Source organism: Vigna umbellata, chromosome 2 (assembly GCF_029865625.1).
Source record: "Vigna umbellata cultivar VRB3 chromosome 2, Vumbellata_1.0, whole genome shotgun sequence".
Lineage (NCBI taxonomy): Eukaryota > Viridiplantae > Streptophyta > Magnoliopsida > Fabales > Fabaceae > Vigna > Vigna umbellata.
The window spans coordinates 39,938,326-39,963,068 of record NC_142166.1 but is presented as its reverse complement, the minus strand read 5'-3'; the positions used below and the strand labels follow the sequence as shown (position 1 = coordinate 39,963,068).

Below are 24,743 nucleotides of genomic sequence, written 5' to 3'. Positions count from 1 at the left end.
CCCCTTATTACTACTATTATCATTATTATAAGTTATTGAAAATACGATTTGTTAAAAGAAAAAAATACTGTTAGCTTAATTTCACCCTTTTGTCTACTCAAATGTTGTAAATATGCAATTTTAGTGCTCGTAAAAAATTTAATTACGCATTTAACCGTTCAGTTTCTTAAAATTAAACAATTATGGTTTACTGTTCATATGTATTTTTTTTCCCAAATTTAACTCTAATGTTATTTATTCGCATAATGTATTAATATAAAAGATATAATAATAAATTATAACATATCTTATCACTGTAATATTCTTTTTTGTTAGGAATTAGATTATCAATTGCCTTCCCCCCCCCCCCCCCCCCCCGCCCCCCCCCCCCCCCCCCCCGCCCCCCACCCCCCCCCCCCCCCCCCCCCACCCCCCCACACACACACATATATATATATTCTGGAAATGTTAGTAGTGCATATTTTTGTACTTTTTGAATTTTATATGTTTGTAAAATTATCAGAGGATGCGAGAGTATGACTTTTACGTATTGTATTTTAACTTAAAAATTCTTCAAAAACATTTAAGAAAACCCAAGTAAAATCCCATTTATTTGATTACTTTTTGTGTTTTAAATATGCATCTTAAAACGAAAATTGAAATCTCTAGATCACCCAAACTGTTAATTTCTTAATTAAATATTACAATTCCACTATTGTGAACTTTTTTTTTTCACGCGTATTATTTATTTGGGTTAAATATGTTTTTAGTTCCTAAACTATTTGTTGTTTTTGGTTTTCGTCCCTCTTTCAAAATAAGATACAATCGAAACTCTAGTTTTAGTTCTCGAAAACTAACTTCGAAAACTACCACATTTTTAACGGTGTTAGTTTTCGAGGACTAAGACCAAAATTTTGAAAAAAATGAGAATCAAATTTGTACCTTATTTTGAAAGAGGAACGAAAACAAAAAACGACCAATAATTTAGGGACTAAAAACATATTTAACCCTATTTATTTTACTATACTCTTACACGATCATAAACAATGAGAATAATATATTTAGTTGAATTATTATCACTATTTAACATTATCTCATAGAACAATAATCATCACGATTATTCCTGCCATTAACATTTTATTTGCATTTTTATTACATTACCAAAATATCTCTCTCTCTCTCTCTCTCTATATATATATATATATATATATATATATATATATATTTGAACTTTTTTATGTTTTTATCTTGAAAAAAGAAAGTTCTACTTATGTTGTGGCAATTTGTTTTTGGTGAAAAAAGCACCATTACGCTAAAGAGTTTCTCTCCTTAAACAATGGAGATTTAAACTTGGGTAGCCTATCCCAAGTATAGATTCGAAATTTGCTCAAATTAAATTTGAAAACGGATACTTCTTTAATCAGAAATTTGAAATTTGACCAATTAAATTAGCAATTTTTTGTAGAGCATGTGATTGATTTTCAAACACAATCCTCGAAATCCTGAACCCTGTCATTAGTTTTATTTTGTTTGCGCGTGATTAAGTTGCCAAATGCACTAAAATGCTGAGCAAAAACAACTGTATAGTGCAAGAAAATACAAATATTTTCTTGCCTTAAAAGAGACAAGTTTAAAATTACGTAACATTCCATTTCCAAGTACAAATTTGAAATTGGCACAAATAAATCGACAGTTATTTTTCAAGAGGCATCATGGAAATTGATTTTCTAGCACATTCCTCCAAATCACGAATATCAGTACTAATTCGTGGTACTCGTTAACATTTCTTACCAAATTCAATAGCTGTGATTCAACATTTTACGTCCAAAAAATGGCATTATTATCGTGTTAAAAATAGTATTTGTTCCATTGAATAAGGTAAGTTTTAAATGGTGTTTTGAAGAATAATTTTGAAATGTGGAGCAGAATTGGAAAATTTTTCATTAACAATTTGCACGATCATGGTTGGGAATTGGGACTGGTTTGGGTCCGCTAGTTGCAAACGACAGATCCAGTGACCGTTTGAATTCAAATTCAAACCCAAAGCTCCAATTCTCTGCTTCTCTCCATGCTTACGTGGCCGTGGCAGCCAATCAGATCACAGAACGGCAGAGCGCTGTTAAAACGAATTTGAAAACATAGGCAGAAGCGGGGCCCGCATGTGCGCCCCCCGCTCCTCATCAAGCCCTGATCTACGGTCCAGATGCTTCGCCATTTCAAACCTTCTTCTCCCCCGCCTCATTATTAAATTGTATAAATAAATTCACTCTATTTATTTCACTCACATTCGCGCACACCCTCTCTCTCTCTCTCTCTTTTCGCTGCCAAAGTCTCTAAAAAACAAAGAAGCATTCGAAGCTTAAAGCACAAAAGACAGTAACGTTCTCTTTCTTGCCTCCTTCTTGAATCTTGTACACAGCAAGAGGCAGGGAAGCCAAAATTCAAAATGACCACACACAATCGTCGTTCGTCGTTTTCCTCCTCGACGACGTCGTCTTTGGCGAAGCGCCATGCATCCACCACCTCTTCCTCCTCCACCTCATCCTCTTTAGCGGCTCCTACAAACGTGCCAAAGAAGCGTCCACCTCTCTCTAACCTCACCAACACCGTCGCTCACCGCAACTCGTCCTCTTCGGTACTAATTCAATCTTTCAACTAATTCTGCAAAATTAATACTCCGCAAACATCACTAACTGTTGCTTCTTGCGAATTTCGCATTGCTAGGTCCCGTGCGCAGCTAAACTCGCGAAGACGAAGAAAGAGGTTGTTCCGCCCTTCTCAGGCAACAAAAGGCCCACGCTGGTGAATGTCAAACCTACTAATGCGGTTGTTTTTCCCAAGGCTAATTCTCTCCCTCCGAGGAACGAAGCTCCTCCTCCTCCAGTTGTTGTCACTGTTACTGTTCCGCCTCCGGTGCTGGATGTTTCACCTTGTAAATCAGATGCAATGTCGGTTTCTATGGATGAGTCGATGTCTTCTTGTGATTCGTTCAAGAGCCCTGACATTGAATATGTGGACAATAGTGATGTGGCGGCTGTTGATTCAATTGAGAGGAAAACTTTCAGCAATCTCAACATATCTGATTCTACCGAATCAGGTTTCATTTTGTTCACTTCTACTAGAAATATAACTATTTAGTCTGTTTTTTTAATTAAATGTATGGCTTCTGATTTGTTGATATTGATTGTTGTGTTTGCAGGCAACATTTGTAGTAGAGACATACTTGTTGAGTTGGAAAAAGGGGACAAGTTTGTCAATGTTGATAACAATTACGCTGATCCTCAGCTCTGTGCATCCTTTGCTTGTGATATCTACAAGCACCTTCGTGCATCTGAGGTAAAGTTAAGCTACATTTGAAAAATATATGCATTGAGCTCTGTTTTTTTTGGTTTTATGATCAGAATAAGCACGTCCAGTGTGTCTATTAAAATTTTTATTTTAGAATCTGGTATTGGTCTAATCTTTTCCGGTTTTTGAAATATTAGGCAAAGAAAAGGCCTTCCACAGACTTCATGGAGAGAATTCAGAAGGACATAAACCCCAGTATGCGTGCAATATTGATTGACTGGCTTGTGGAGGTAATTGATGTTTGTTGATAGCTAACACATGTTAAATTCAAACATTATTATATTGCAAATAGGAATATTTAGGTAATGTTTTATTCTTGGGGGAATGTTGCTATTCTTTCCAGTTCAGTGCCACACCTGTTTTTGTATATGGCTTCATGCTAAATTAATTTTCTAATTGCAGGTGGCTGAAGAGTATAGACTAGTACCCGATACATTGTATTTGACGGTAAACTACATTGATCGTTATCTTTCAGGAAATGTGATGAACAGACAAAGGCTACAATTACTTGGTGTTGCCTCCATGATGATTGCCTCGTAAGGAGTCATACAAGTCTCTCTAATTTTTCTCATTAATGGGTTTCTAGTATTGTTGCTTCTAGCTTTGAAACAAAGGTAGTAATGCAGTTATAATATTGGTTTTGGGTATTTGTTTGCAGTAAATATGAGGAGATTTGTGCACCTCAGGTGGAGGAATTTTGTTACATTACTGATAACACGTACTTCAAAGAAGAGGTTTGGTTTGAATTCTTTTGGGGCTTCAAGTTGTTTATGTATATGTAGTTGAGGAGCACACATCTCAAGCAGAATCATTGCAGGTTTTGCAGATGGAATCTGCTGTCCTAAATTTTCTCAAGTTCGAAATGACAGCCCCAACGGTAAAATGTTTCTTAAGGTACTGTAGTTTATAAGGGATGAATATGAGATTGATGTTTGAAGTTATTTGAAGCCGTTCTAATATAAAACTATTGTCATTCTCGGTATTATTTACAGAAGATTTGTACGTGCTGCTCAAGGAGTCGACGAGGTACCTTTATCTTCTTTGCTTAGTTTGGACGTTTAAATAATTTGGTTGTAAACTCACCATCGCGCTCTTTCTTATAACGTTGATTTTAAATATATGAATTTGGATAAAAACCAAGTGTGAAGTAATTAAGGGAGATGATATGTTGTCAAACTATAATTTTTCGTAATGAAAACTACCAAACAAAAGAAAAACCAGTAAGTGGTGCTGGGTCTAACACGTGTAATCAGCGTTAGGCATAAATTTGGAAAACAAATTGTTTATTTTCAAAACAGCAGAGATAAATTCTTTTAAAAAAAGGAAGAGGCAGTTTCTTAAAAATAAGCTGAACCAAACACGCATTCAACCAAAAACGTAAGCTACTAATTGTAAATTTGTCGATCAACTAACACTTTTGTGTAGTTTTCGCACACTGCATTTATTTATTTCCATACATCAGTAAATTTTGAGACACTGACCAAAACCATACCTGTGGGCTTGTATACGGAATGCATACATGCCACATACCCGTTATGTATATTTCTTTTAAATTTAATTGATTGTAAACAATAAAGATACAATTTTTATAAATTTAATAATTATTTTTATTAATCAGTATTATAAAATTATAAAATATATTTTTAATTTTTTTTATCACAAAGAAAGAAAGTGCACACATGTATGTCTAGGTACCACGCTATAGTTTTTCATTTGTTTTTAATATGAAATCCAATTCTGAAGTGGTTTCATTTGTTTTTCTTTTTTCAGGTCGCTTCGCTGCAACTTGAGTGCTTGACAAACTATATTGCGGAATTGTCTCTTTTGGAATACAGTATGCTTTGTTATGCTCCATCACTTATAGCCGCTTCTGCAATTTTTCTGGCCAAATTTATACTTTTCCCTTCAACGAAACCATGGGTAAGCTGCTATATCAAACAGTTTCTGTTTCCGTTTAGTAATTTTAACTTTTGTAAACTTGACTTGCTGTGTCTGTTTTCTGCAACAGAATTCCACATTGCAACATTACACGCTCTACCAGGCTTCTGATCTGTGTGTTTGCGTGAAGGATCTCCACCGCCTATGTGGTAACAGCTCTAACTCAAATTTGCCAGCAATAAGGGAGAAATATAGCCAGCACAAGGTAAACAACTTCCGCTAAATTTGTTGCTCCTATCTATGATATGTTTTGAGTGATTTCTCACAATTTGTTTGTGTTTCAGTACAAATACGTGGCCAAGAAGTACTGCCCTCCTTCAATACCCCCAGAATTTTTCCTGAGTTGAGCAGGGATATAGGCTTAGATTGACATAACTTCTGGTCTCCAGAAAAGAGGTTCTCTTACACTGTACAATGTAGTTGCCAACCCTTCCATCTTAATTAGAATTCTTGTATCTGCTTTTATTGAGGTGCACACTCTGTACCCTGAAATTTACACAAAAAAAATTCAGAAGCTTCAAGAAGCAACTTGTATTATTAGCTACAGCTTCAGTAGCATCATTAATGGCTAAGAGAGCCGATGCTTAAATTTTGTCCAATTTACCAAGTGTGTCACACCAGGTAGGAGACTATGCTTTTTGAGTCATCCTCTAGATATTTATGGATAATTATGGCCATTTAGTAACATAAATTATGAGCATCTCCGTACTCATCATCACCACCAACAAAGTATTGACATGTAAATATGTAATAATCCTTCTTGATGAATTTAAAATATGGATTACCTTAAATCTACTAAGTCAAATTATATCCTACACTTCGAGAATATTTCTGAAAACAAATGAATATTCCTTCAGCGAGATTATTCTATCAGCAAATATCTCGGCCCAGGTTCAACACATGTTCGACTGAAATTCTTTCGGACAAAGTCTTAACCAGCTAATCTACGCAGAGTTACGAATCACACAGTTGGTAGCATTATGTACAAAACAAAGCCAAAATTATGATTAGAAGATGCTAAACCACATTTCCTAGAACACAAACTCCTTTTCCAAATTTGAGTGTCAGAAAATTATAAGAATCTTACGAAACCAAAAAATAGGTAAGAATGCTAAACCATATTAGTGATTTAATAGGTCCAACCGATCTTGAAATAACAGTCATTGTCTTTTATTACATAATCTATTATGTAAAATACAGCCTGCTGCATAATCCAAGCAACGAAGTAATTTTCTTTTGTGCTTTTGTTAGTGTCATACAATGTTACAGAGTAGAGTGAGACTCAGACACACTCATGTCGTGTCGGACATTTAGTTTAACCATAACAATGATTGTGGGACTCTCAACATTATGCTGAATATAAAAAACTTATGAGTTACGAGTGAGCATTTTGATTCAACCTATGGCAGATCGTTATCCAATTGAGATTCGCTCACTCCATTTGGATGCTATAATATTCCCCATCTTGCAGATCAATTTCACAGAGAAAATGCTGTCTGGGGAAAGAAGATCGAACATGAAAATAACAATGGAAAAAGGAAAGGAAAGGTACAATAGTAAATGACAAGATAGAGAAATGACAAAAGTTTGAATTTCAAATACATCTTCTCAATCTTTCACTTTTTCCCAAATCTCTTTCTTCGAACTCGAATGTCCTCTCTCTTGGCATATTACAACGTCTTATCTTATCCCAATATTTTCTATGATATAGGAATAAATTATATTGCTTGAAACCGGCAAAATTAGATGAAAATTAAAAGGATTAAATATGTTTCTTGTGCGTTAATTTTTATTGAAAATTGGAATTAGTACTTATTTGAATCTTTGGACCAATTTAATCCTGAAACGAAATGTGTCAATTTAGTCATTTTAACTAAATTTTGTTAACTTTATTTGATGTGTTTCAAACGCATTTCTTAATTATCATTGACGCAAAAATGTGTCAAATGGTGTAAACAATTCAAATGCTATCATAAAATGCATTTAAAATATTAAATAAACCTAACAAAATTTAGTTAAAAGGACTAAATTCACACATTTCTAAACTTTGGGGACTAAATTAGGACAAAGTTTTGAAGAAAGACTAATTTCAATTTTCACTGAAAGTAAAGGGACAAAAGACATATTTAGTTTTACTATATTCAATATGATATCTAGAGCCTAAAGTTTTTGTAAGTCAATATTTGAATTTTGAATTCATTGAGAGAGAATGTTTTTAGTTCTTATCATAGACACGTGTTCTTATCAAAGATTAAGATATTTGTGACAAATCTTCATTGACTCATTAATCTGCTAGATTCTAATTTTCTTTGTTTATGCTACGAGATGAAGCAAATTAAAAAATAATCATACTCTTTCCAGGATAGGATCATATCATTTGGGTAGTAATCAACTGCATTGAGGTCGCCTTCTTCTCCTCTTTCAGTACTTGTGTTTGTTCACTTTATTGGAGAACCTTGGATTTTTAATATTTTTCTCTCTCCATGTATTTTTCCACCACTTCTTCTAGTAGCGTGCGTAGACTAATACGCTCTTTTCAATGAATTTTTCAAATGGTATAAGGATCATCATAATTCTAGTTTCATTGCTTTTGTTGCATGCACATGTCTATCTTTTGTTGGCCTAACTCAACCTTCTTCTCTTGGACCTTAGGTTCTTGACTCAAGTGCCACATGTTATATTACTGGTAACAAATCTTTGTTTTCTTCTTTATCCTCTTCGGATAATGGTTGATGAGTCTAGGATCTTATCTCATGGTTTGGTAATGTTAATATTTTTTCATCTTCAACCATTGACAATGTTCTTTATGTCCTTTGGTCTTCCTTTAACTTATTGTCCATTAGTCATTTAACTTGTTCTCTTGATCATGTTATTTCTTTTACCAAAATTTTTGTTTGTTTACAAGAATGGAGTTTGGGACAAATAATCGACATCGAGTGTGAGTTTTATGGCCTTTATCATCTCCACCTTTCTACATATCTTGTCATAGTTATAGAGTCTCCATCTCTTTTTCATTCTCAATTAGGTTATCCCACTATTATCAAATTGCAACAACTTTCTAGTTTGTCAAATTTATCTAATTTGTTGTCTAAGTCAAGTCAATTAGGAAAGCATAATCGTAGTTCCTTTCCTCAAAGTGTCTCACAATATGCTACCTCACCTTTTGCGTCACTTTAACATTGGGGGACCTAGTTGTGTTGAGTTTAATTTAGGCTTTCACCATTTTATTTCTTTTATTGATGATTATTCTATATGCATTTGTTTGTTTTTAACCAAAAATCATTCTGAGATATTTTCTATATTTTAATATTTTTATAATAAAATTAAAACTCAGTTTGGGATTTGTATTCGAACTTTGTGAAGTGAAATAGTCGTGAATGCCCTCCCGATTCTTTTAAACATTTTATGACTTCTCATGACATTCTTCACCAAACTTCTTGTACTTATACAATTTAATAAAACGAGATGGTTGAGCGCATAAATAAACATTTTGTTGAAATAATTCATCACTTTTAGTTTATGGTGAGATTCTTCAACATTTTTGGGTTATTCTATTCTTAATCCATATTATCTTATTAATCACATACTATCTTTCATTTCAAATAAGAAAATCTTTCATTCTATTTTATTTCCTCATGCACCTCTACATCCTCATCGATTAAAGTTTTTAAGTCTATATATTTTGTTCATAAATTTAGATATTGGTTTTAATAAATTATCTTCTAGATTACAAAAATATTTTTTTTTTAGGATTTAATCGATCAGAAAAAGATATAAATGTTTCTTTCTTTATCATAACCATGATTTTAGATATTACTTTCAACGAGTAATATCTAATATTGAAGTTAGTTTGGTCTAAAGTTCAAAATAATAAATATGTAATAATAACTTATCGTCTTGAATTTATATTTATAACTTTTACAGTGAACTTTTTTATTATGATGTGTCTAACAACTATTCAAACTCCACTAACTTTAATTAGAATAATCTTAATTAATCAGAATTATATTATACTTTAAATTTATCCACTTTGATCGATTAATATGATGAAATCCCACCTTTGGGTTGGTCTTGGAGTGAAGTCGTTGGACATACTGGATAGTTATTATTTTGTTTCCGTGTTGGTTCTTTGTAGTAGCAGATGCAATGGAGAAAGAGAAGAGGAAGAATGAAGTAACGAGTTATTTATTTAATGCCTTCCAAGTTTGATGAAAACTAAACCTAGAAGTGGTGTGGTACAGAGTGTTATATTAGAAAGTGCACTAGAGAGCAGCAGCGAAAGCTGAGGAGGAATTGGGCATAATGTTGAGCCAATGGCAATCTTCGAAGGAGCAGTAGGGTCCACCCTTTGCCATCTCAACATTCATTGGCCGTATATACTTGGGTGACCAAGCAGGTGTTCCATCCTCGTACGAGTTATGGGTCAGTCTTTCTATACCCGACCCATCCAATCTAACCCTGAATATTTCACCATAGGGCTGGTAGTGATGCGGGTTCGAGATTGGCTCCGCGGATATACCCGCATAGTCCGAAGTAAACGTTATGCTCTTCCCATCGGGGCTAAAATACGGGTGGTTCGTCCTCCCGCCCGACCCGCTCTCAATCACCTTCCGCAGCCCGCTTCCATCCGGGTGGATCAGGTACAACTCGAAACTCCCGGTTCCCGGCGCATGCCGGTCCGACGCGAAAGCGATCCATTTCCCATCCGGTGACCAGCTGCACATGGTGTCAGTCCACGGACCCTCCGTCAATCTTTGAAGCCCCTTACTCTCTCCATCAACAGCGTCCATTATGTAAAGATTCTTATGACCCGACCTACCCGACCGAAACACGATCCGTTTCCCGTCAGGCGAGGGTGACGGAAACGCGTTGTTCTTTCCGTCCAAGGTCAACCTCTTCACACTGTTCTCGTTATCAACGTCAATGGACACGATATCAACCTGCGAGCTCTCAGAGGCAAAGGTTTCCCCAATCGCAGTGTATATCACACCGGGTCGAACCCGGTCCCAAGCCGTGGAAAACGCCAACGCATTGGAAACCTTACGCAGGTTCGAGCCATCCCGGTTCACCACGTAAATCCCTGGAAGGTTAACATACGCGATGCGGTCTCCGGAGGGTGAGAAAACCGGGAAAGAACCGACGAACCGGAATAGAGATAGACCGGGGACGGGGCTCCGAACGTTTTCGAGTAAAAACTGGGGGCTGCTGTCAGCGTTGGGTTCTCCTCTGCACTTGTGGTAGCCTACACGAGATGCATCGGGTGAGATGAAGGGGTTGAGGTGGTGAGAACGAGGTGAGATCAACCGAGTCAGCTCCGTGAATTCGTTATTCACCAGGTTGAATAATTCGATGTGACGAAAGCTTGAGCCCGGTCTTCTCGTTGCGACGGCGATGAAATTGTGGTTGTCTGGGGAGGTGGCGGGTGTGAAGGCGTGGAGACCTGGTGGAGTGACTCGCTCGATGGTAACAGAGTCAACGGAAACGGGACCGTTGGAGGGGATAATCGCTTTGTAAATGCTCCACCACTGGTCGTCACCTCGTCGGTGGAAGTATAGAGTCCGATCGTCGACCCAGGAGGGCCAGCCTCCATGCTCGACGATTTTGACTCGGTGAGTTCCGTCGCGAGTGAGGAAGATGTAGATGTCTGTGGTAAGATCCTCCACTTCGCCGGCCCAACCATCTGGGCCGTAGGAAGCGACAGCGGTCCAGAGACCGGAAGGGGAGAGGGCTGGGCTGAAATCAGCGACAGCGTAGGGTGTGAGTCTCTTGGTGAGGCCCGATTGGAGGTGGGTGGAGTAAACCGCGGCCCAACTGGCTCGTGGTAAACCAGGGTCCTCGTGTGTGGAAACGTATATTAAAAATTCCCCATCGGGGGTGACACTGGGTTTGTCTTTGATGGAGACTGGATATGTGTCGGTGGGCTTGTTCGGTAACAGAGGGATTTGGATTCTTTCTGCAGCAACAGATTCATGAGAGGATCTGGTTGTGGTGGTGGAAGTATAAAGGGCGTCGTAGAATATAGACGGGGAGCCGTTTCTCTCCGTTATGTATACGAGTTGGAGAGGAGAAGAGTGTGCAGGGAGTTGGATAGCGGAAGCATTGGAAATGAAATGGCCGTTGAAATTAACGGAGCGGCCATCGGTGAGCTGAAGTTCTTGGCTAGGGTTTAGAGATTGTTGGTGAAGTGGAAGAGAGTAGATGTCGAAGGCGTAGAAGGATCTGCCGAGGGTGGTGAAGATGATGGTGGTGGAAGCTTCCTCCTCCGCCGCACAGCTCAGCGTTAACAGTAGCACTACTACAAACGTAAAAGGTGAGGGGGTTGTCTTCATCATGAGAGTGTGTTTGAGCTGCACTAACAGTGTTGTGTAGAAACTTTGAAGAGAAATCAGTGGGCCCACCTTATCCTTTCAAATTCTCCTCATCACTTAAATTTATTATAATTTATTTATTTATAAAGTAATAGCCACAGGTTTTTCTTTCTTCTTTCGAGCGCTGTTTTATTTATTTATTTATTCAATCATTGTAGTTAAGTTAATTTTTAAGCTCATGCTTTTCGTCTGCAGTGACGTCATCAGAAGATATTTAATAAAGATGAAAACAACATAGTTACTTCATAATATCAATTTTTACCTTTTTAAATTAAAGTGGAGATTAATTACTTTGTCTTATAATAAAGTGAAAGGAGAGCATATTTGTTGAGGATTTGTCTTATAAAAAAGTGAAAGGAGGGAATATTTGTTGAGGAGTGGTATAATATTAAGGAGAATCCAAGAGCAGGGTGATTGGTTTATTGTTGGATAATAGATAAGAGGAAACGGCAATGTTATTATGAATATGTATTGTATGACTACACGAATGTATTATAGAATTGATCGGATAATTTATTGGATGAGATCATTATAGGAACCTCATCTCTGAAACAACTCAATCTGCATCAAATAAGATAAACAATTCATTAATCAAGCGGCTAAGAAGGAGAGAAGACCAAACAAACGTTTCTCAACATCAACTATCTCTAAAGACCACGTTAAACTAAGATTACGGATAAGCATTGCTCAATAGGTTTTGGACTATGGTTGAGCTGTGATTAAGGTTTTATTAATCTCAGACCCATCTCAAAACCTATAAATAGAGGTCATTCATTTATTGTGAATTTAAGACTTCGCTCTAACATCCTATTAGATTAATTACTAACTTGAGCGGCAAAGTACCTTTAACAAGTATCTCCAAAGAGCACAAGCAATAAAGAATTTTGACTAAAACACAAAAATTACCTAAACTAACTTAAAGCAAAGTGTGAAGATGTGTTTTGTGGAGATCCTCCACCCTATACCCGAAACATAATGCTTTTACATAAATTTAAAAATCAAGGTAAAAATATTTAAAAACTAAGCACAACAGTGCTTTTATATTAGACCATCAAAAAAATAACAAGGACACTATGTATGCAAATTTTAAATTTAATATATAAACAAATGTCATAACAAAAAATTTAATCAAATTAGTAGGTATTGTTTCAATTTTAATAATGTGTCTTCCGATCTTCATTCCATCCATTTTTAGTTTTTATTTTTTATTTTTTATTATTAAAATTGAAGTTGCTTCAGTAATTACTCTTAAAAAATAATACTTAAAATAATCAGAAATTTTTATTTTTTCAAGCCTTATCATATGTGTATTGTATACCCGTATATACGATTGAGAGATCGTTCAACTAGAGTAAGAGAGACGAGCGGTCTCAAATCCTATATAACGTTAAGCACAATCTCTAAATCTAATCATAACTCTATCTCAAAATCTATAAATACACATCAGAGATAAGGAGTTAGGTGATTGCATTTATTACGAATTTAAGATTTTAGTATGATCCGATCTATTGGATTACTGCCTTCAGCGTGAGAATACCTTTAACATATATATATACCCCTACAGTTTAGAGTACAGACATTGAAGACATAGAAAAATTGAACTAAGCATACTCGATAAACATAAGCTACTAAGAGAAAGTATGAATGATATTTAATAGTAATTCTCAATCTACACACAAAATAATAAGCAAAATAACTAACTATTATAATTTTTTACAGCATATAATTTTTTAAAATCATCTTGTGATTTTGATGATCTCAAGTAAAATTTATTTTAAATTTTGAAAAATAAAATTAATGCCTAATATATAACACTTTCAATTTATAAGCAAATAACACAACAAATAACAATATTTTATAAGCAAATATATAACACTTTCAATTTGGAGAGAAAAAGAAAAAATCTCGTACGTCCACATTTTATTAACTAACACGGGAAATGATACAAAAGCAACTTTAATATAAGAAAGCATCATTTAAAATTAAGGTCATGATGACATATATAATATTGATAATTTATTTGATATTTATCTTTTTTTTTTATTTTTCTTTTTAAAAGTACATTTTATTTATAATAATTTATTCTCATAACACGTATCAAATATAAATATGTATCATACTATTATTATTCTATAGAATTTTTGTGTATTTATTTAGAGAAAACACTTTTTTGAATTCTTTACCTTTTTTTCTTCTCGTTTAAATAGAAAAACAAATTTTCTTCATTAATGTCAAATTTTCATTATTAGATATATATTCCAAACGTCACAAGCTCACTTAAATATTATTAACTTCATTATTCTTAGCTTCACTTTCAATATTTTCATTTAATCAATCTAAATTTTCAAAGAGTAATAACTTCTCCTTATAATTTTACTAGTTATTTTTCTGTTTTCTATTTTCAGTTAAATTTTTAGAGAGCATATTACTATAAAAGATAAAGAAACTAATCGATAAACAGAAAAAACAAAAAGGAATTGACACATGAAATAGGAGTTGAAATTGGATATCAAATCATAGTCATACCACTTTCAAATGTTTATCTCTAACGATGTAAACATGACATCAATAATCTGATAAAAAAAAATTAGTTTCAATAGTTAATATTAATTAAAAAACTATAACTTTTTCAACATCATAATTAATATCGATGGACCTGTGAGGACACTTGCAGAATCTAAGGAGAGGATAATGTGGAAGGCCCTGGAACTAACATGTGAAACGTGCTACCTAACAATTCTTTTCAAGGAAAGTATAAGATTTATTTTCGGAGGAAAGCTATAAAATAGTTTAATAATAAAAGTTAGAAAAAAAAATTAAAAAAAAAGTTATTTCAACTTTTTTACTAACATTAAAAAAATATATATTAAGTTAATTCGAAGAATTTATAAAAAAAAGCGAGGGATTCAACTTTCCACGCTAATAAAACTAACGACCTAAATAAAATAAAATATTAATTTTCAGAAAACTTGACAATAATACAAGATAAGGTATAGTCAGTTACTATTTCAGACACATTTAATTAGGAATCAATGTTGGAATTTGAGTTTCCTGAATCAACGTCGGGATTTGAGTTTCCTAGAATCAGAGCAAGGATCATGGCTCCATTTTTCTTCTAAGACATTAAAGTTTTTATGACAGCTAAAATTAAAAATTATATTTAATTATTTTCTCAAACACATATATAATATTAACTATTCTTATTATGTTGCATGAAAAAAATTTCGGAATTAAAATCGTAATTTGCAAACTACTGTCACAAAACAGATTAAATACTCTTTTAATAATTTATATTGAATTAACCTTTTAAAATATTCTGATTAAAGAAATAATCATTTATAACCTTTGCAAAACGTCGTTTTATCACTTTCTCTATAGTACAAAAAGAAAAAAAAAAAAAAAAATTCAAAGACTGAGACTGATTCCATGTTAGAATTTTTTGTTTGTTTTGGTAGTACATAATCTGTTTTTGGGTTGAAAGATAAGGATAAATTATTATTGAAAGAAAGCGCGTTTGAACGTAGAAACTTAGTCCCTAAGCATCAACTGTTCCATTCCGCCATATATATATCCGAGTCAAATGCAAAAGCTGAGGCTTCTTTCACAGAGATCACAGCAGCACCATTTACTCATCACTCTGCTGATACTCATCTGAAGTGGAAACTCATTTCACACTCTTACACCTCGATCATCTTCTGGTTTTTCCGACCTTCATCTTCGTTTTCAATTTACTTCAATTGAATGACGACTTTGATTCTTCCTTCCTTGGTTTATTTTTGTGCTACATGGATGTAGGTTGCATCATGAGCTTATTGAGGCCTTCTGCAATATACAACTTCGTAACAAGTTATCCTGCGCTGCGATGGATGCCGTGTCAGAGTTGGGGCTTCCTTCGATGGCCGGGTCTTGACGGATTCCTTAGGCTTATGGTTGTTGGACTTCTCTGGTCCACGTTTTCTGAGCTTCGCTTCATACCTTCCTCTTCTATGTTCCCCACCCTTCGTGTTGGTGATCGAATTATTGTGGAAAAGGTGCACAATATTCTGCTTTTCCATTTCTTCCTTTTCTGAACTTTCTTTCTTTTCTTGGTTCGCGAGATCTACCTTTATAGACTGGGATTTGGAACGCCGTCACTGTTTTGGTTTTGCCAAATTGAATTTAGATCCATATTCCTATCTAATGGGAAGATCCAAAATGGATTCCTGCCTCATTTGCTACTTTTTTCTTTTGCTTCTCCCCGTTCTTCATTATTTGTTGACTATATTTGTGGAATTTATAAAACTATTGCTTCCTTCCTTGGACGTTTCTGTATATGTCACCGTGTTTTTTCGATCATATCATCTTGATTCTTGAATTAATATAACTATTGCTTCCTTTCCCTTCCCAATGTTATTGTGACTATGTTTGTAGAATTAGTACACCTATTGCTTTCATTTGTACATCTTGATTCTTGAATGTTATGTAAAATCAGCCTTGCGTGTTGCCTTATTTATGACATTGAGGTTAATCTCTAACACGGTTTTTACTGTGTAGTTAAAGTTTGTGAGAATATAATTGTGGTAAATATATACATTTGACTGTTGTAGTCCTAATTTAGTGTATGAAAGTTTTTGCATTAGCTTTCCTAATTTATATGTCTATTTCTGTTTGTCGCAACATTCCAAGGCATTATGCTGCATAGAATAAACTATCGTTTTTAGCTGGAATATGAAGGATTCTCCTTTCTCATGGAACAAATTATAAGATAAGAATGGATAGTCTGTGATGGTTTGTCGTGTTTTATTTTTGCAAATATTAGCATCTGTAGAATGCGGATATTCCAGATTTGGGATATTCCATGGAAAATAAATTTGGAAGATGTTGAATTTAGGAAATCTGTTTGTTATTCGAATATAATCAATTGCATCCTGTCAAGTGAAGAGAAGACCAGCAGGGCCAGAGAAGTATGACCCATTTGAGCTTGTATATTTTGAAGTGACCCAACTGCAGTCTAATATCTTAAAACAGTTAAATGGATAATTTTTCCTTGGCTTGTTGTTTAAAATAGCATATGTTATGTTATTGAAGCTTTTAATGTTAGTTTGGTGGTTGATACTTATCATATTGAGAAGGAAAAAACATTCAAGTTATTTTACATTAAGTGTCCTAGTGAGCTGTACTTTTTCATTATCCATTTATTTAACATCTTTAGTTTGCACACCCATCTCTGAGTACAAATGATTGACGCTATATTGGCTAGCCTTGTCCTTCTTAGTTATCTTCCTTTCTCATATTATTCTTCACTTTTAATTTAGTTCACAAGATTGAAGAAAAAGATCTTGAAATTGACTGAGACGTTTATCAAAATTAAGCTGTTTCGTTCGACAAACTTTCCTCATAAGATGTTATTATCTTCCAAAATCGCCTTCTTAGGTTAAATTTCCTTTGAATCATTTTACTCACTAAACTTTCAGAAATGGGATAAATTCTTATCTCTATTTTTCTAACTTTTCCCTCATTTCTGATTTTTGAATTTTAATTATCTTTTATTGTAAGTTTCTCCAGGCTTCATATTATATCAAGAATCCTTCTATACATGATATTATAACATTTAAGGATCCAACACAGGTATGTTGCAATGGTATAGAATCTGTGTAGCCTACTTTCAGATCTCCAATGCAATTACATGATTGGTTTTCTGTTATGTAGATATATGGAGAAAACACAGAAACTGTTTTTATTAAGAGAATTGTAGCAAAAGCAGGAGACGCTGTTGAGGTATAACTATTCTACAAACTTCCTTTCTTTTTGCATTATACTGGCGTTGTGTATCTACTTTGGAAGTCCATGCCAAAAATTACGAGGGCATAAAAAATTGATTTCTAAATATACTATCTTTGAAACTGAGGCTTTGTTTTGTTTCTTATCATTTGTTTTAGTGATCTAGTCTACCGTGCAGACTAGCCACAATTTCATGTCTTATGACAACCATTGGTAATAAACTGGTTCAAATTATATGTTTATGTCCTGACAATTAGTAATAGTATGTTGTATGAGCGTAGGAAAATAGCATTACGTCTTTTTCACTTGAATCTTCCGTCACCTTTCAGGTTCATCATGGGGTACTCTACGTCAATGGTGTTGCTCAGCAGGAAGATTTCATAGCACAACCACCTGCATACACAATTCCTTTAACCGTGAGATCCCTGTTCGTTGTTACGGTCCTTTTTCATTTTATTTTACATTCAACAATTATGAATTGATCACTGATTAAATTAATGAGCATGATAGTGTAGAAATTGGCAATAAGACATAAATGAGTTAATTTATTCGAGCTCAATTCATTAAACTTAGGCCGGACAATTTAAACGAATGAAGTTCATGATATGCTTCACTTTAATAGTTTACAAACACAGCTTGATTACGAATGTTTTACTAAGATCGTTGTTATTTTCTTTAAATTTTTATTTGAAAAATTGTAATTTTAATTATTATTATTTTATGCATACCATTTATCTTATTTATACTTTCAAGAGTCATTGAAATAGACAATTGCGAGCATAAAAGCTTTCTGGTTTAACTTAAAAGGTCTGTAATATCTGATTAACTTAAAAAGCTTTCTCTTTGTTTCGGCTTGTGTCCTTGCAGACTGTGCCCAATGACCATGTTTATGTGCTAGGCGATAATCGTAATAACAGTTATGATTCTCATGTGTGGTAAGTTACTACTACCAGATGTTGCTGACTTTTTATTCTTTCCATTTCTATTAATTTTAACCTTGTGTGAGAGGTGTGATTATCTGAATGTTTTCGTGTACAATATGATTAATCTGTTTTCTAGATGAATTTACGTCAGTTCTTCTCTTTGGTTGAGTGGTGAAAGAAAATATGGTTTTATGGCAGCACCTGATGTTACATAAATGTGAAACATTCTTTTTGCCTTTTATTAAAAAATCTTCGTTCTATTTAGATTATCTTGACATGAACTTAGTATTAGTATATTTAACCTCCTGTTAATCTTGAACCTTACCGTCTGTGATGATGAATAGGGGACCACTTCCTATGAAGAACATAATTGGAAGATATGTCACTTGTTATCATAGACCAACAAACATTTGACCCAAATATCATTGAGATGTACTGAAGGAACTGGTGCCCTTTTCTATGGTCTGACCAATGGGGACAGCATACTAGGACATCTGATTTCCGTCAAGAGTTCCTTCCAGCTGTTCCATAAATGATGCGCACGCCGCCCTTTGCCCACTCTTTATGTCATTGGATTCTCATATGCACGTAGCATGCTTCCCACGTTCAGAGCATGGAATTCATCTTCAGAAAAAAATAAAGACATGTGATTTCTGCAGGGTTCACTGTTAGTCGAGTCACATTGCATAATATCTGGTATTAGTTGCGGTTAGAGAAATGGGTAATAACTGAAAAGCAAATCTTGCTGTTGCTTTAGTCATTCCTAAGCCCTGTTTGTCTTGTGGCAAAAACAGGAGGCAGAGTCCTAGTTGCTTTCTCTCCATGATGGATTTTACCATGTTTTAGCTCACTGAACTTTATATCTTCCCTACCATGCCTTTTGGCAATATACCTCCGTTTGCTACACCTGAAAATACTACACAACTTAAAATAAAAGGTATTGTTAGATACTTGTGTTGTTCTGCACCTTCCTGTGTTCACACGATCCCCAATTGAAAATTATACTTTCAAAGATATATTTGATTCTGATGAGTCAAAAGGATCTTTTTGATCATTAGTTTTTTCTAGTAATTATCTTAAAAATAAAAATTGTTCTAATGTATTTTCTTTTTTATTATCACAGTGCATCGATTTTAAATCAACAATTTATGTTCAAAACATTTTTACATCCACTCTAGAATTTTCATGAAAATACTCGTGCTTGATTATTCGAGCTGTGAAAAAGCTCATTCACTCACTCCCTTTGGTTTTCCATTCCATCATAAAATGTATTCGGAGTTTGAACATCAAAGCATGACAGGGCCAATCGGTGAAGAACATTCTTTTTTACGACAGAAGATGGCTTTCTAACATGACAATGTCTCGAAAACGAACAGCCACCCAACCTATGAAAATTGGTATCTGTAAGAGTATTCGTAGATTGTTAGAAACGGTGATAAAAATATAGAGAGAAAATAGAAGGTGTTTTTAGTTTATATATTTTAGTCTAACAAGTTATGTATTTTTGGGACTTTTTTTAAATAACATTTTTAACCTGCAAGTTATTTATAAAATTCTTCTCTTTCTAATTCATTTAATATAGTAGTATAGGATCTTAATATTTACTATTCTATTTGTGACATCCCAAAATATATAGCAATGTATATATGTAGAATGCATCGATTATAATAATAGAAAGCAGTTAAAAGTACACAATAGATAGGATTAAGGAGTACAGTTATCCAAGTCTGGCTGGGAAGTTTTAAAACTTAAGTACAAGTTCATAATTCTCCAAAATACATGATTGAATAAAGATTCAATGGGACCTAAAGAGTGTTTCCAAAATACAGATCATGATAAAATGAAGGTTAGAAGTCTTTCAAAATAAAGAGCTATTTAAAATAAGAGCTAGTAGAAATCCTAAGCATTAGGGGTTGGGTCTTCCTCAACTTCCAAAGCTTGCTCCAAAGGTACATCATCACCTACTGCTCACATCCAAAGGATTGGATGATCATCGCAAGGGGGAAAGCAAACACATGCAACACATACAAATGCAAGGGTGAGCTAGGTCTCAAACAATCATACAATTCATTTTCAATCAATCTAGCATTTCCCAGAATATCCATACACACATAAACACCTTAGTCATCATAAACATAAGCATTTATTTCATAAAACTCATCAAGACAAGCATCCTATCATGTTAAGACTCTAGACACGTCCGGACATAGAATGTATGTAGAGCTGGGGTGGGTTGTGCACTTGTGATGGCCCCTACTGCTTTGCAAAGCCCTTGTCGAGGGGTTCCACCCGACCATACACAAGGCTAGTCCGTTACCGCGGAATAGACCTTCAGTGATAGCGCCTACCCTAGGACCTCCCACTACTCCCACCACACGCGTCAATCCTCTCTAAGTGAGAATGAAAGACCGTTGGAGTGTTAGGGATAACCCCCCATATGGAAGCCTCTCACATTCATTCAATACACTAACTGATCCCACCGAGAGATCTTAATCTCATATTCAATCCGACCACTTTAAATCACATGATATTCCTCTTGGATCAATAATGTACGTCATAAACCACTTTGATTCATCAAACATAAAATTTCATAGTCATTCAAGTGCATTCTTACTATATTGTCTCATACCAAACCCATACACCATCATACAACATCAACCATGTCATAAAACAACTCATACATTACATACTTTCACAAAACCATCACTTATTAACACGAATTTCTTTAGGACTTTTAATTATCAATACTTAAGTAATTCAAACAGCTTGGAGACCCTCACCAATGGCTCCGGAAGGGTCAAAAACCCCCAGAACGAACTAAAGAACGTCCAAAACGGACGTTCGGAACTCCCAAAACATCAAAAACACCGAAAACACTCAATCTGCCACACATAATTCGCTCAGCGCACCCCCCCCTGTGCGCTATGCGAATTTTGCTGCAGAGGAAGCTAAATTCTGCAGATTTTTCTGCATAATTGAGCAACTCTAACTCCCTTTTACCAATTCTAATCATTTTGGTGAACTTCTACCACTCATAAATCAACTTTCATGCTAAATTAAACTTACCTGAACCATTCGAATCCTTTCTAACATTATTATAAAGTGTTTATGCATTGATTTAGGTTCTACAACTTCAATTTTATCAACCTAGAGGTCTAAATTCAATTCTACAACTTGGAGTTGGTTTTTAACCATTTAAACATGCCTACTAAGTCACACATGACCTACCTAAGTTACCTAAACTGACTAGGATCACCCAGAATGCCTAACTCTAAATTTGACCACCACACTTCCTTTCTAACTCTAAAACACCAATTTTTTTCCAACTTAGAGACCCAAAACCCGATCTTACCTCTTTGCACTAATTTTGACCAATTTAGTGACTCAAACAAGTCACAATACAATGGATAAAACTCTCCCAACAGTCCAATAACGTTGCAGACCTCATTTGCTCAAAATCACTACTTCACTTCCTCTAAAATGGCCTAAAATTGACCCTAAGACACTTGATTTCCTTTCTAACAGCACTACCACAAAGTTTTCATGCCAAAACAGTTCAAACATACACAATTCCATCATTCTAAGTCATTCCAAACAGTTTATAGCCATCAATCACCAAATTCACATAACACACACTTCCATACATGCATTTCAAGTTTAACTAGAACCAAGTTCATGCTTCCACAACATACCACTACAAATTTTATCATGCATTCACTCCACACAGTAAAATCAAGAGTAGAACTAGCTCCCCTTACCTTGGTGGTTATAAACACAACACTTTAGAAGAAGCCCCAAAACAGTAACCCTCGCACAGAAACAAGTTCAACAGGACCTACAAACCACCAAATTGGGTAGAGTACAACTCTTAGAGCTAGAATGAACAAGGAACTAAAGGGAAAAGCTACCAGCTGCATGCAACCAGTAAAGTGGCATGCCCTAGATTCAAAGACAGTGGAGGAGAAGGGGGAAAACGACTTACCAGTAGGAATGAAGAAAACGTTCGGTTCAAAACGGAGCTCCCGACTCTAGGAACGCGGGGACGACACCTAGATGACAATGCAATGGCTGGTGCAGTGTGGAGATTAGAGAGAAGGTAGAGGAAGAAGAAGAAGCTTTCTAGAGAGAGGAACACTTTTAAGAAAATGAGTTCAGCTTCTTTTTTCTAAAAGTTTAGCAGAAACTATAAAACTGTTTTCTTTTTAATAAAAAGCCCCTCCCCTTTTTCTTAATAATGTTTTCACCCCATCCTCTTTTAATATATACATATATATTTTTAGGTTCTTACACTATTAATCTTGATTTATGTGAGATCCAAAAACAATGTTTTCTTTTCTTATTTTTTAACCTATTTTTAATTTTTTTATTTCTTTCTTTTCTCATATTATCTTGATGAAAGAATTTTATGACGATACTAATATTTTGTATTTTCTTTTATATATATATTTTCATGTAAATTAAGATGAAGAAAATAAATTATATTATTTGTTTGGAAAAATAACATGTTTGAATCCATAACATATGAAATTCGCATTGTAAAACTATATTAAAAAAAAAGATCAATCAAACAGAGCCAAATGTTTTTCCATTTGCAATTGAACAACGCAGAAACACTTTTCACTAAAATCCAATATCATGGCATTCACATGACAGTGGGAGAATTTTTCAATTGAAAGTCAATTGCACGATTTCACTAAATTTCGATTCCACTGAATTCCAATTCAATTGGAGATTTCATTTCACCCACTAGGAAATAAACATAAAATCCTCGGAATTAAATCTTATAATTAGGATTGGTAAATAATTTGAAAAAAAACATAAATTAGGACTCATGTCAATGCATAGAAGAATTCCTAAATAATTAATTTTGTTCACTTTCAATGACATTTATAGGTTTATTTTATTTCTTTAATAATTTTTTATCAAAACTATTTATATGTTATCATCATATGTTGAAACATAGTCAGTTATATGATAAATGTCGTAAACATCACGTTAGTTTCTCAATAGGTTTAATTGCTTGCATTGTCCCTAGTTTGGCTGCAACTGTCAAAGTAGTCCATCTTTTTAAAAAAATTTCAATTACGTACAAACTTGGTTTAAAAGTGTCAATTTCGTCCAAAAGTATGTAAAATTTGCTTCAATCAAGTCCCTTCCGTTAAATTCACCAAAACGGACGTTAATTTTTTAGTTCTCTCTGCTCTGCTCCTCTGCTTCTCTGCTCTGCTCCTCTGGATATTATAAAATAATATAATGATAATATAAAATATAAAATAATACATTAAGCAATTATTAGAAAATTTGAAAATATTATGCATATATATTAAATGAAAAAAATAGTATACGTGGACTAAGTTATACAGAACTTCTGCACAGAGTAATGATTGTGGATGAAACTCTCATTTCTCATATATTTATACTTGGTTTTAGTTTATCTTACAAAAACATGAAAACTAAATCTAAACAAAAAGTATTCTTTTCACACCCATTTTCTGCTTCATTCGATAATTGCTTTTCGTAGTAAAATATTATATTCAAATAATAACAATAAATATAATTAAAATATTATAATTCGTAGTAAAATATTATCTAAAAATCAAATAATTCATTTTTCTGTTCTTTAACTAAAAAGGTATTTACAAAATTATTTATTTTGGTATAATATTGGTTGAACTGTTTCTACATATTTTCATTTTCTTTAAAAAAGAATTATACGTTTTGTGTTAATTATATATATATAATTTATCGTCATTAAAAGTATATTAAAAATATATATAAGATAATAGGATAAATCATATATATTTAAAATAATTTATTAATTAATTTATTTACTAAAATAGTTTTAAGATAATAAAATATAAGATAGATATTTATATTTGAGATTAATAAAATTATTTTACTTTAAAATACACACATATTTTAATTAATAGATACTATATAACTTTAATTTTTTCTTTCAATTAACAGGCACAATTCTCTATTAATAAATCATATGTAGCATATTGGTAAAAAAAAAGTGGAATAATAATTTAGATAAAATCATTTAGTTACATCATGATCATGATTTAATTTATGTAAATATTAAATATAAGTGAAAAACATTTTACTAAAGGAGCAGCAGAGCAGTAAAGTAGAGAAGCAGAGGAGAGAGAAAAAAAAATTAACGTCCGTTTATGGGATTTAACGGAAGGGACTTGATTGAAGCAAATTTTACATACGTTTGGACAAAATTGACACTTTTAAACCAAGTTTGGACGTAATTGAAACTTTTTTAAAAAGATGGACTAACTTGACACGTTGCAGCCAAACTGTGGACAATGCAAGCAATTAAACCTTTCTCAATATTATAGTTTTCCTCCTCTTTATTAATTATCTTTTATTTTTACATTTTTAAAGTTCTTTCTCAATTCCATTATGTTGTCGTTGT

The 24,743-nt window shown here is 33.9% G+C and overlaps 3 protein-coding genes and 1 long non-coding RNA gene across 7 annotated transcripts; 2 read left to right on the top strand and 2 right to left on the bottom strand.

Annotated features, from left to right (window-relative positions):
* Window positions 1-2,275: 2,275 nt before the first annotated feature.
* On the top strand, window positions 2,276-5,864 carry LOC124819589 (cyclin-A1-4-like). Its single transcript, XM_047291141.2, has 11 exons — window positions 2,276-2,614; window positions 2,704-3,076; window positions 3,179-3,315; window positions 3,465-3,557; window positions 3,730-3,863; window positions 3,986-4,061; window positions 4,145-4,221; window positions 4,320-4,353; window positions 5,098-5,247; window positions 5,336-5,470; window positions 5,550-5,864. The coding sequence occupies exons 1-11, from the start codon at window positions 2,426-2,428 to the stop codon at window positions 5,610-5,612; spliced, it is 1,461 nt and encodes a 486-aa protein (XP_047147097.1). The 5' UTR covers window positions 2,276-2,425; the 3' UTR covers window positions 5,613-5,864.
* A 3,570-nt stretch (window positions 5,865-9,434) lies between these two features.
* On the bottom strand, window positions 9,435-11,619 carry LOC124819587 (DPP6 N-terminal domain-like protein). The gene has a single exon (XM_047291140.2). It carries the CDS (start codon window positions 11,595-11,597, stop codon window positions 9,528-9,530), a length of 2,070 nt encoding a protein of 689 aa, XP_047147096.1. The 5' UTR covers window positions 11,598-11,619; the 3' UTR covers window positions 9,435-9,527.
* Window positions 11,620-15,136: 3,517 nt separating this feature from the next.
* Window positions 15,137-19,282, top strand: LOC124819586 (chloroplast processing peptidase-like). Of its 4 annotated transcripts, XM_047291138.2 has the most exons (7): window positions 15,138-15,331; window positions 15,429-15,664; window positions 17,169-17,240; window positions 17,322-17,390; window positions 17,723-17,809; window positions 18,261-18,328; window positions 18,661-19,282. In XM_047291138.2, the coding sequence occupies exons 2-7, from the start codon at window positions 15,437-15,439 to the stop codon at window positions 18,728-18,730; spliced, it is 594 nt and encodes a 197-aa protein (XP_047147094.1). In that variant the 5' UTR covers window positions 15,138-15,331; window positions 15,429-15,436; the 3' UTR covers window positions 18,731-19,282. The 4 variants fall into 4 exon arrangements, with proteins under 4 accessions (XP_047147092.1, XP_047147094.1, XP_047147095.1 ...); XM_047291136.2 differs by having other exon boundaries at window positions 15,137-15,664; XM_047291137.2 differs by having other exon boundaries at window positions 15,140-15,664; window positions 17,178-17,240.
* A 143-nt stretch (window positions 19,283-19,425) lies between these two features.
* On the bottom strand, window positions 19,426-22,527 carry LOC148203978 (uncharacterized). Its single transcript, XR_015784335.1, has 3 exons — window positions 22,299-22,527; window positions 22,075-22,151; window positions 19,426-20,280 (listed from the first exon to the last, which is right to left on the bottom strand). It is a non-coding gene; the product is annotated as an uncharacterized LOC148203978 (long non-coding RNA).
* Between the last annotated feature and the right edge of the window lie 2,216 nt (window positions 22,528-24,743).

What these genes read in the sequence shown, in the direction of transcription:
- LOC124819587 (XM_047291140.2), bottom strand. Translation starts at nt 11,597, where the DNA reads ATGATGAAGACAACCCCCTCACCTTTTACGTTTGTAGTAGTGCTACTG.
- LOC124819589 (XM_047291141.2), top strand. Translation starts at nt 2,426, where the DNA reads ATGACCACACACAATCGTCGTTCGTCGTTTTCCTCCTCGACGACGTCG. An exon ending in ACCGCAACTCGTCCTCTTCG is followed by an intron (nt 2,615 to 2,703) that starts GTACTAATTCAA and finishes TCGCATTGCTAG; the next exon opens with GTCCCGTGCGCAGCTAAACT. An exon ending in CTGCTCAAGGAGTCGACGAG is followed by an intron (nt 4,354 to 5,097) that starts GTACCTTTATCT and finishes TTCTTTTTTCAG; the next exon opens with GTCGCTTCGCTGCAACTTGA.
- LOC124819586 (XM_047291136.2), top strand. Translation starts at nt 15,419, where the DNA reads ATGGATGTAGGTTGCATCATGAGCTTATTGAGGCCTTCTGCAATATAC. An exon ending in ATCGAATTATTGTGGAAAAG is followed by an intron (nt 15,665 to 17,168) that starts GTGCACAATATT and finishes TTTTATTGTAAG; the next exon opens with TTTCTCCAGGCTTCATATTA. An exon ending in CATACACAATTCCTTTAACC is followed by an intron (nt 17,810 to 18,260) that starts GTGAGATCCCTG and finishes GTGTCCTTGCAG; the next exon opens with ACTGTGCCCAATGACCATGT.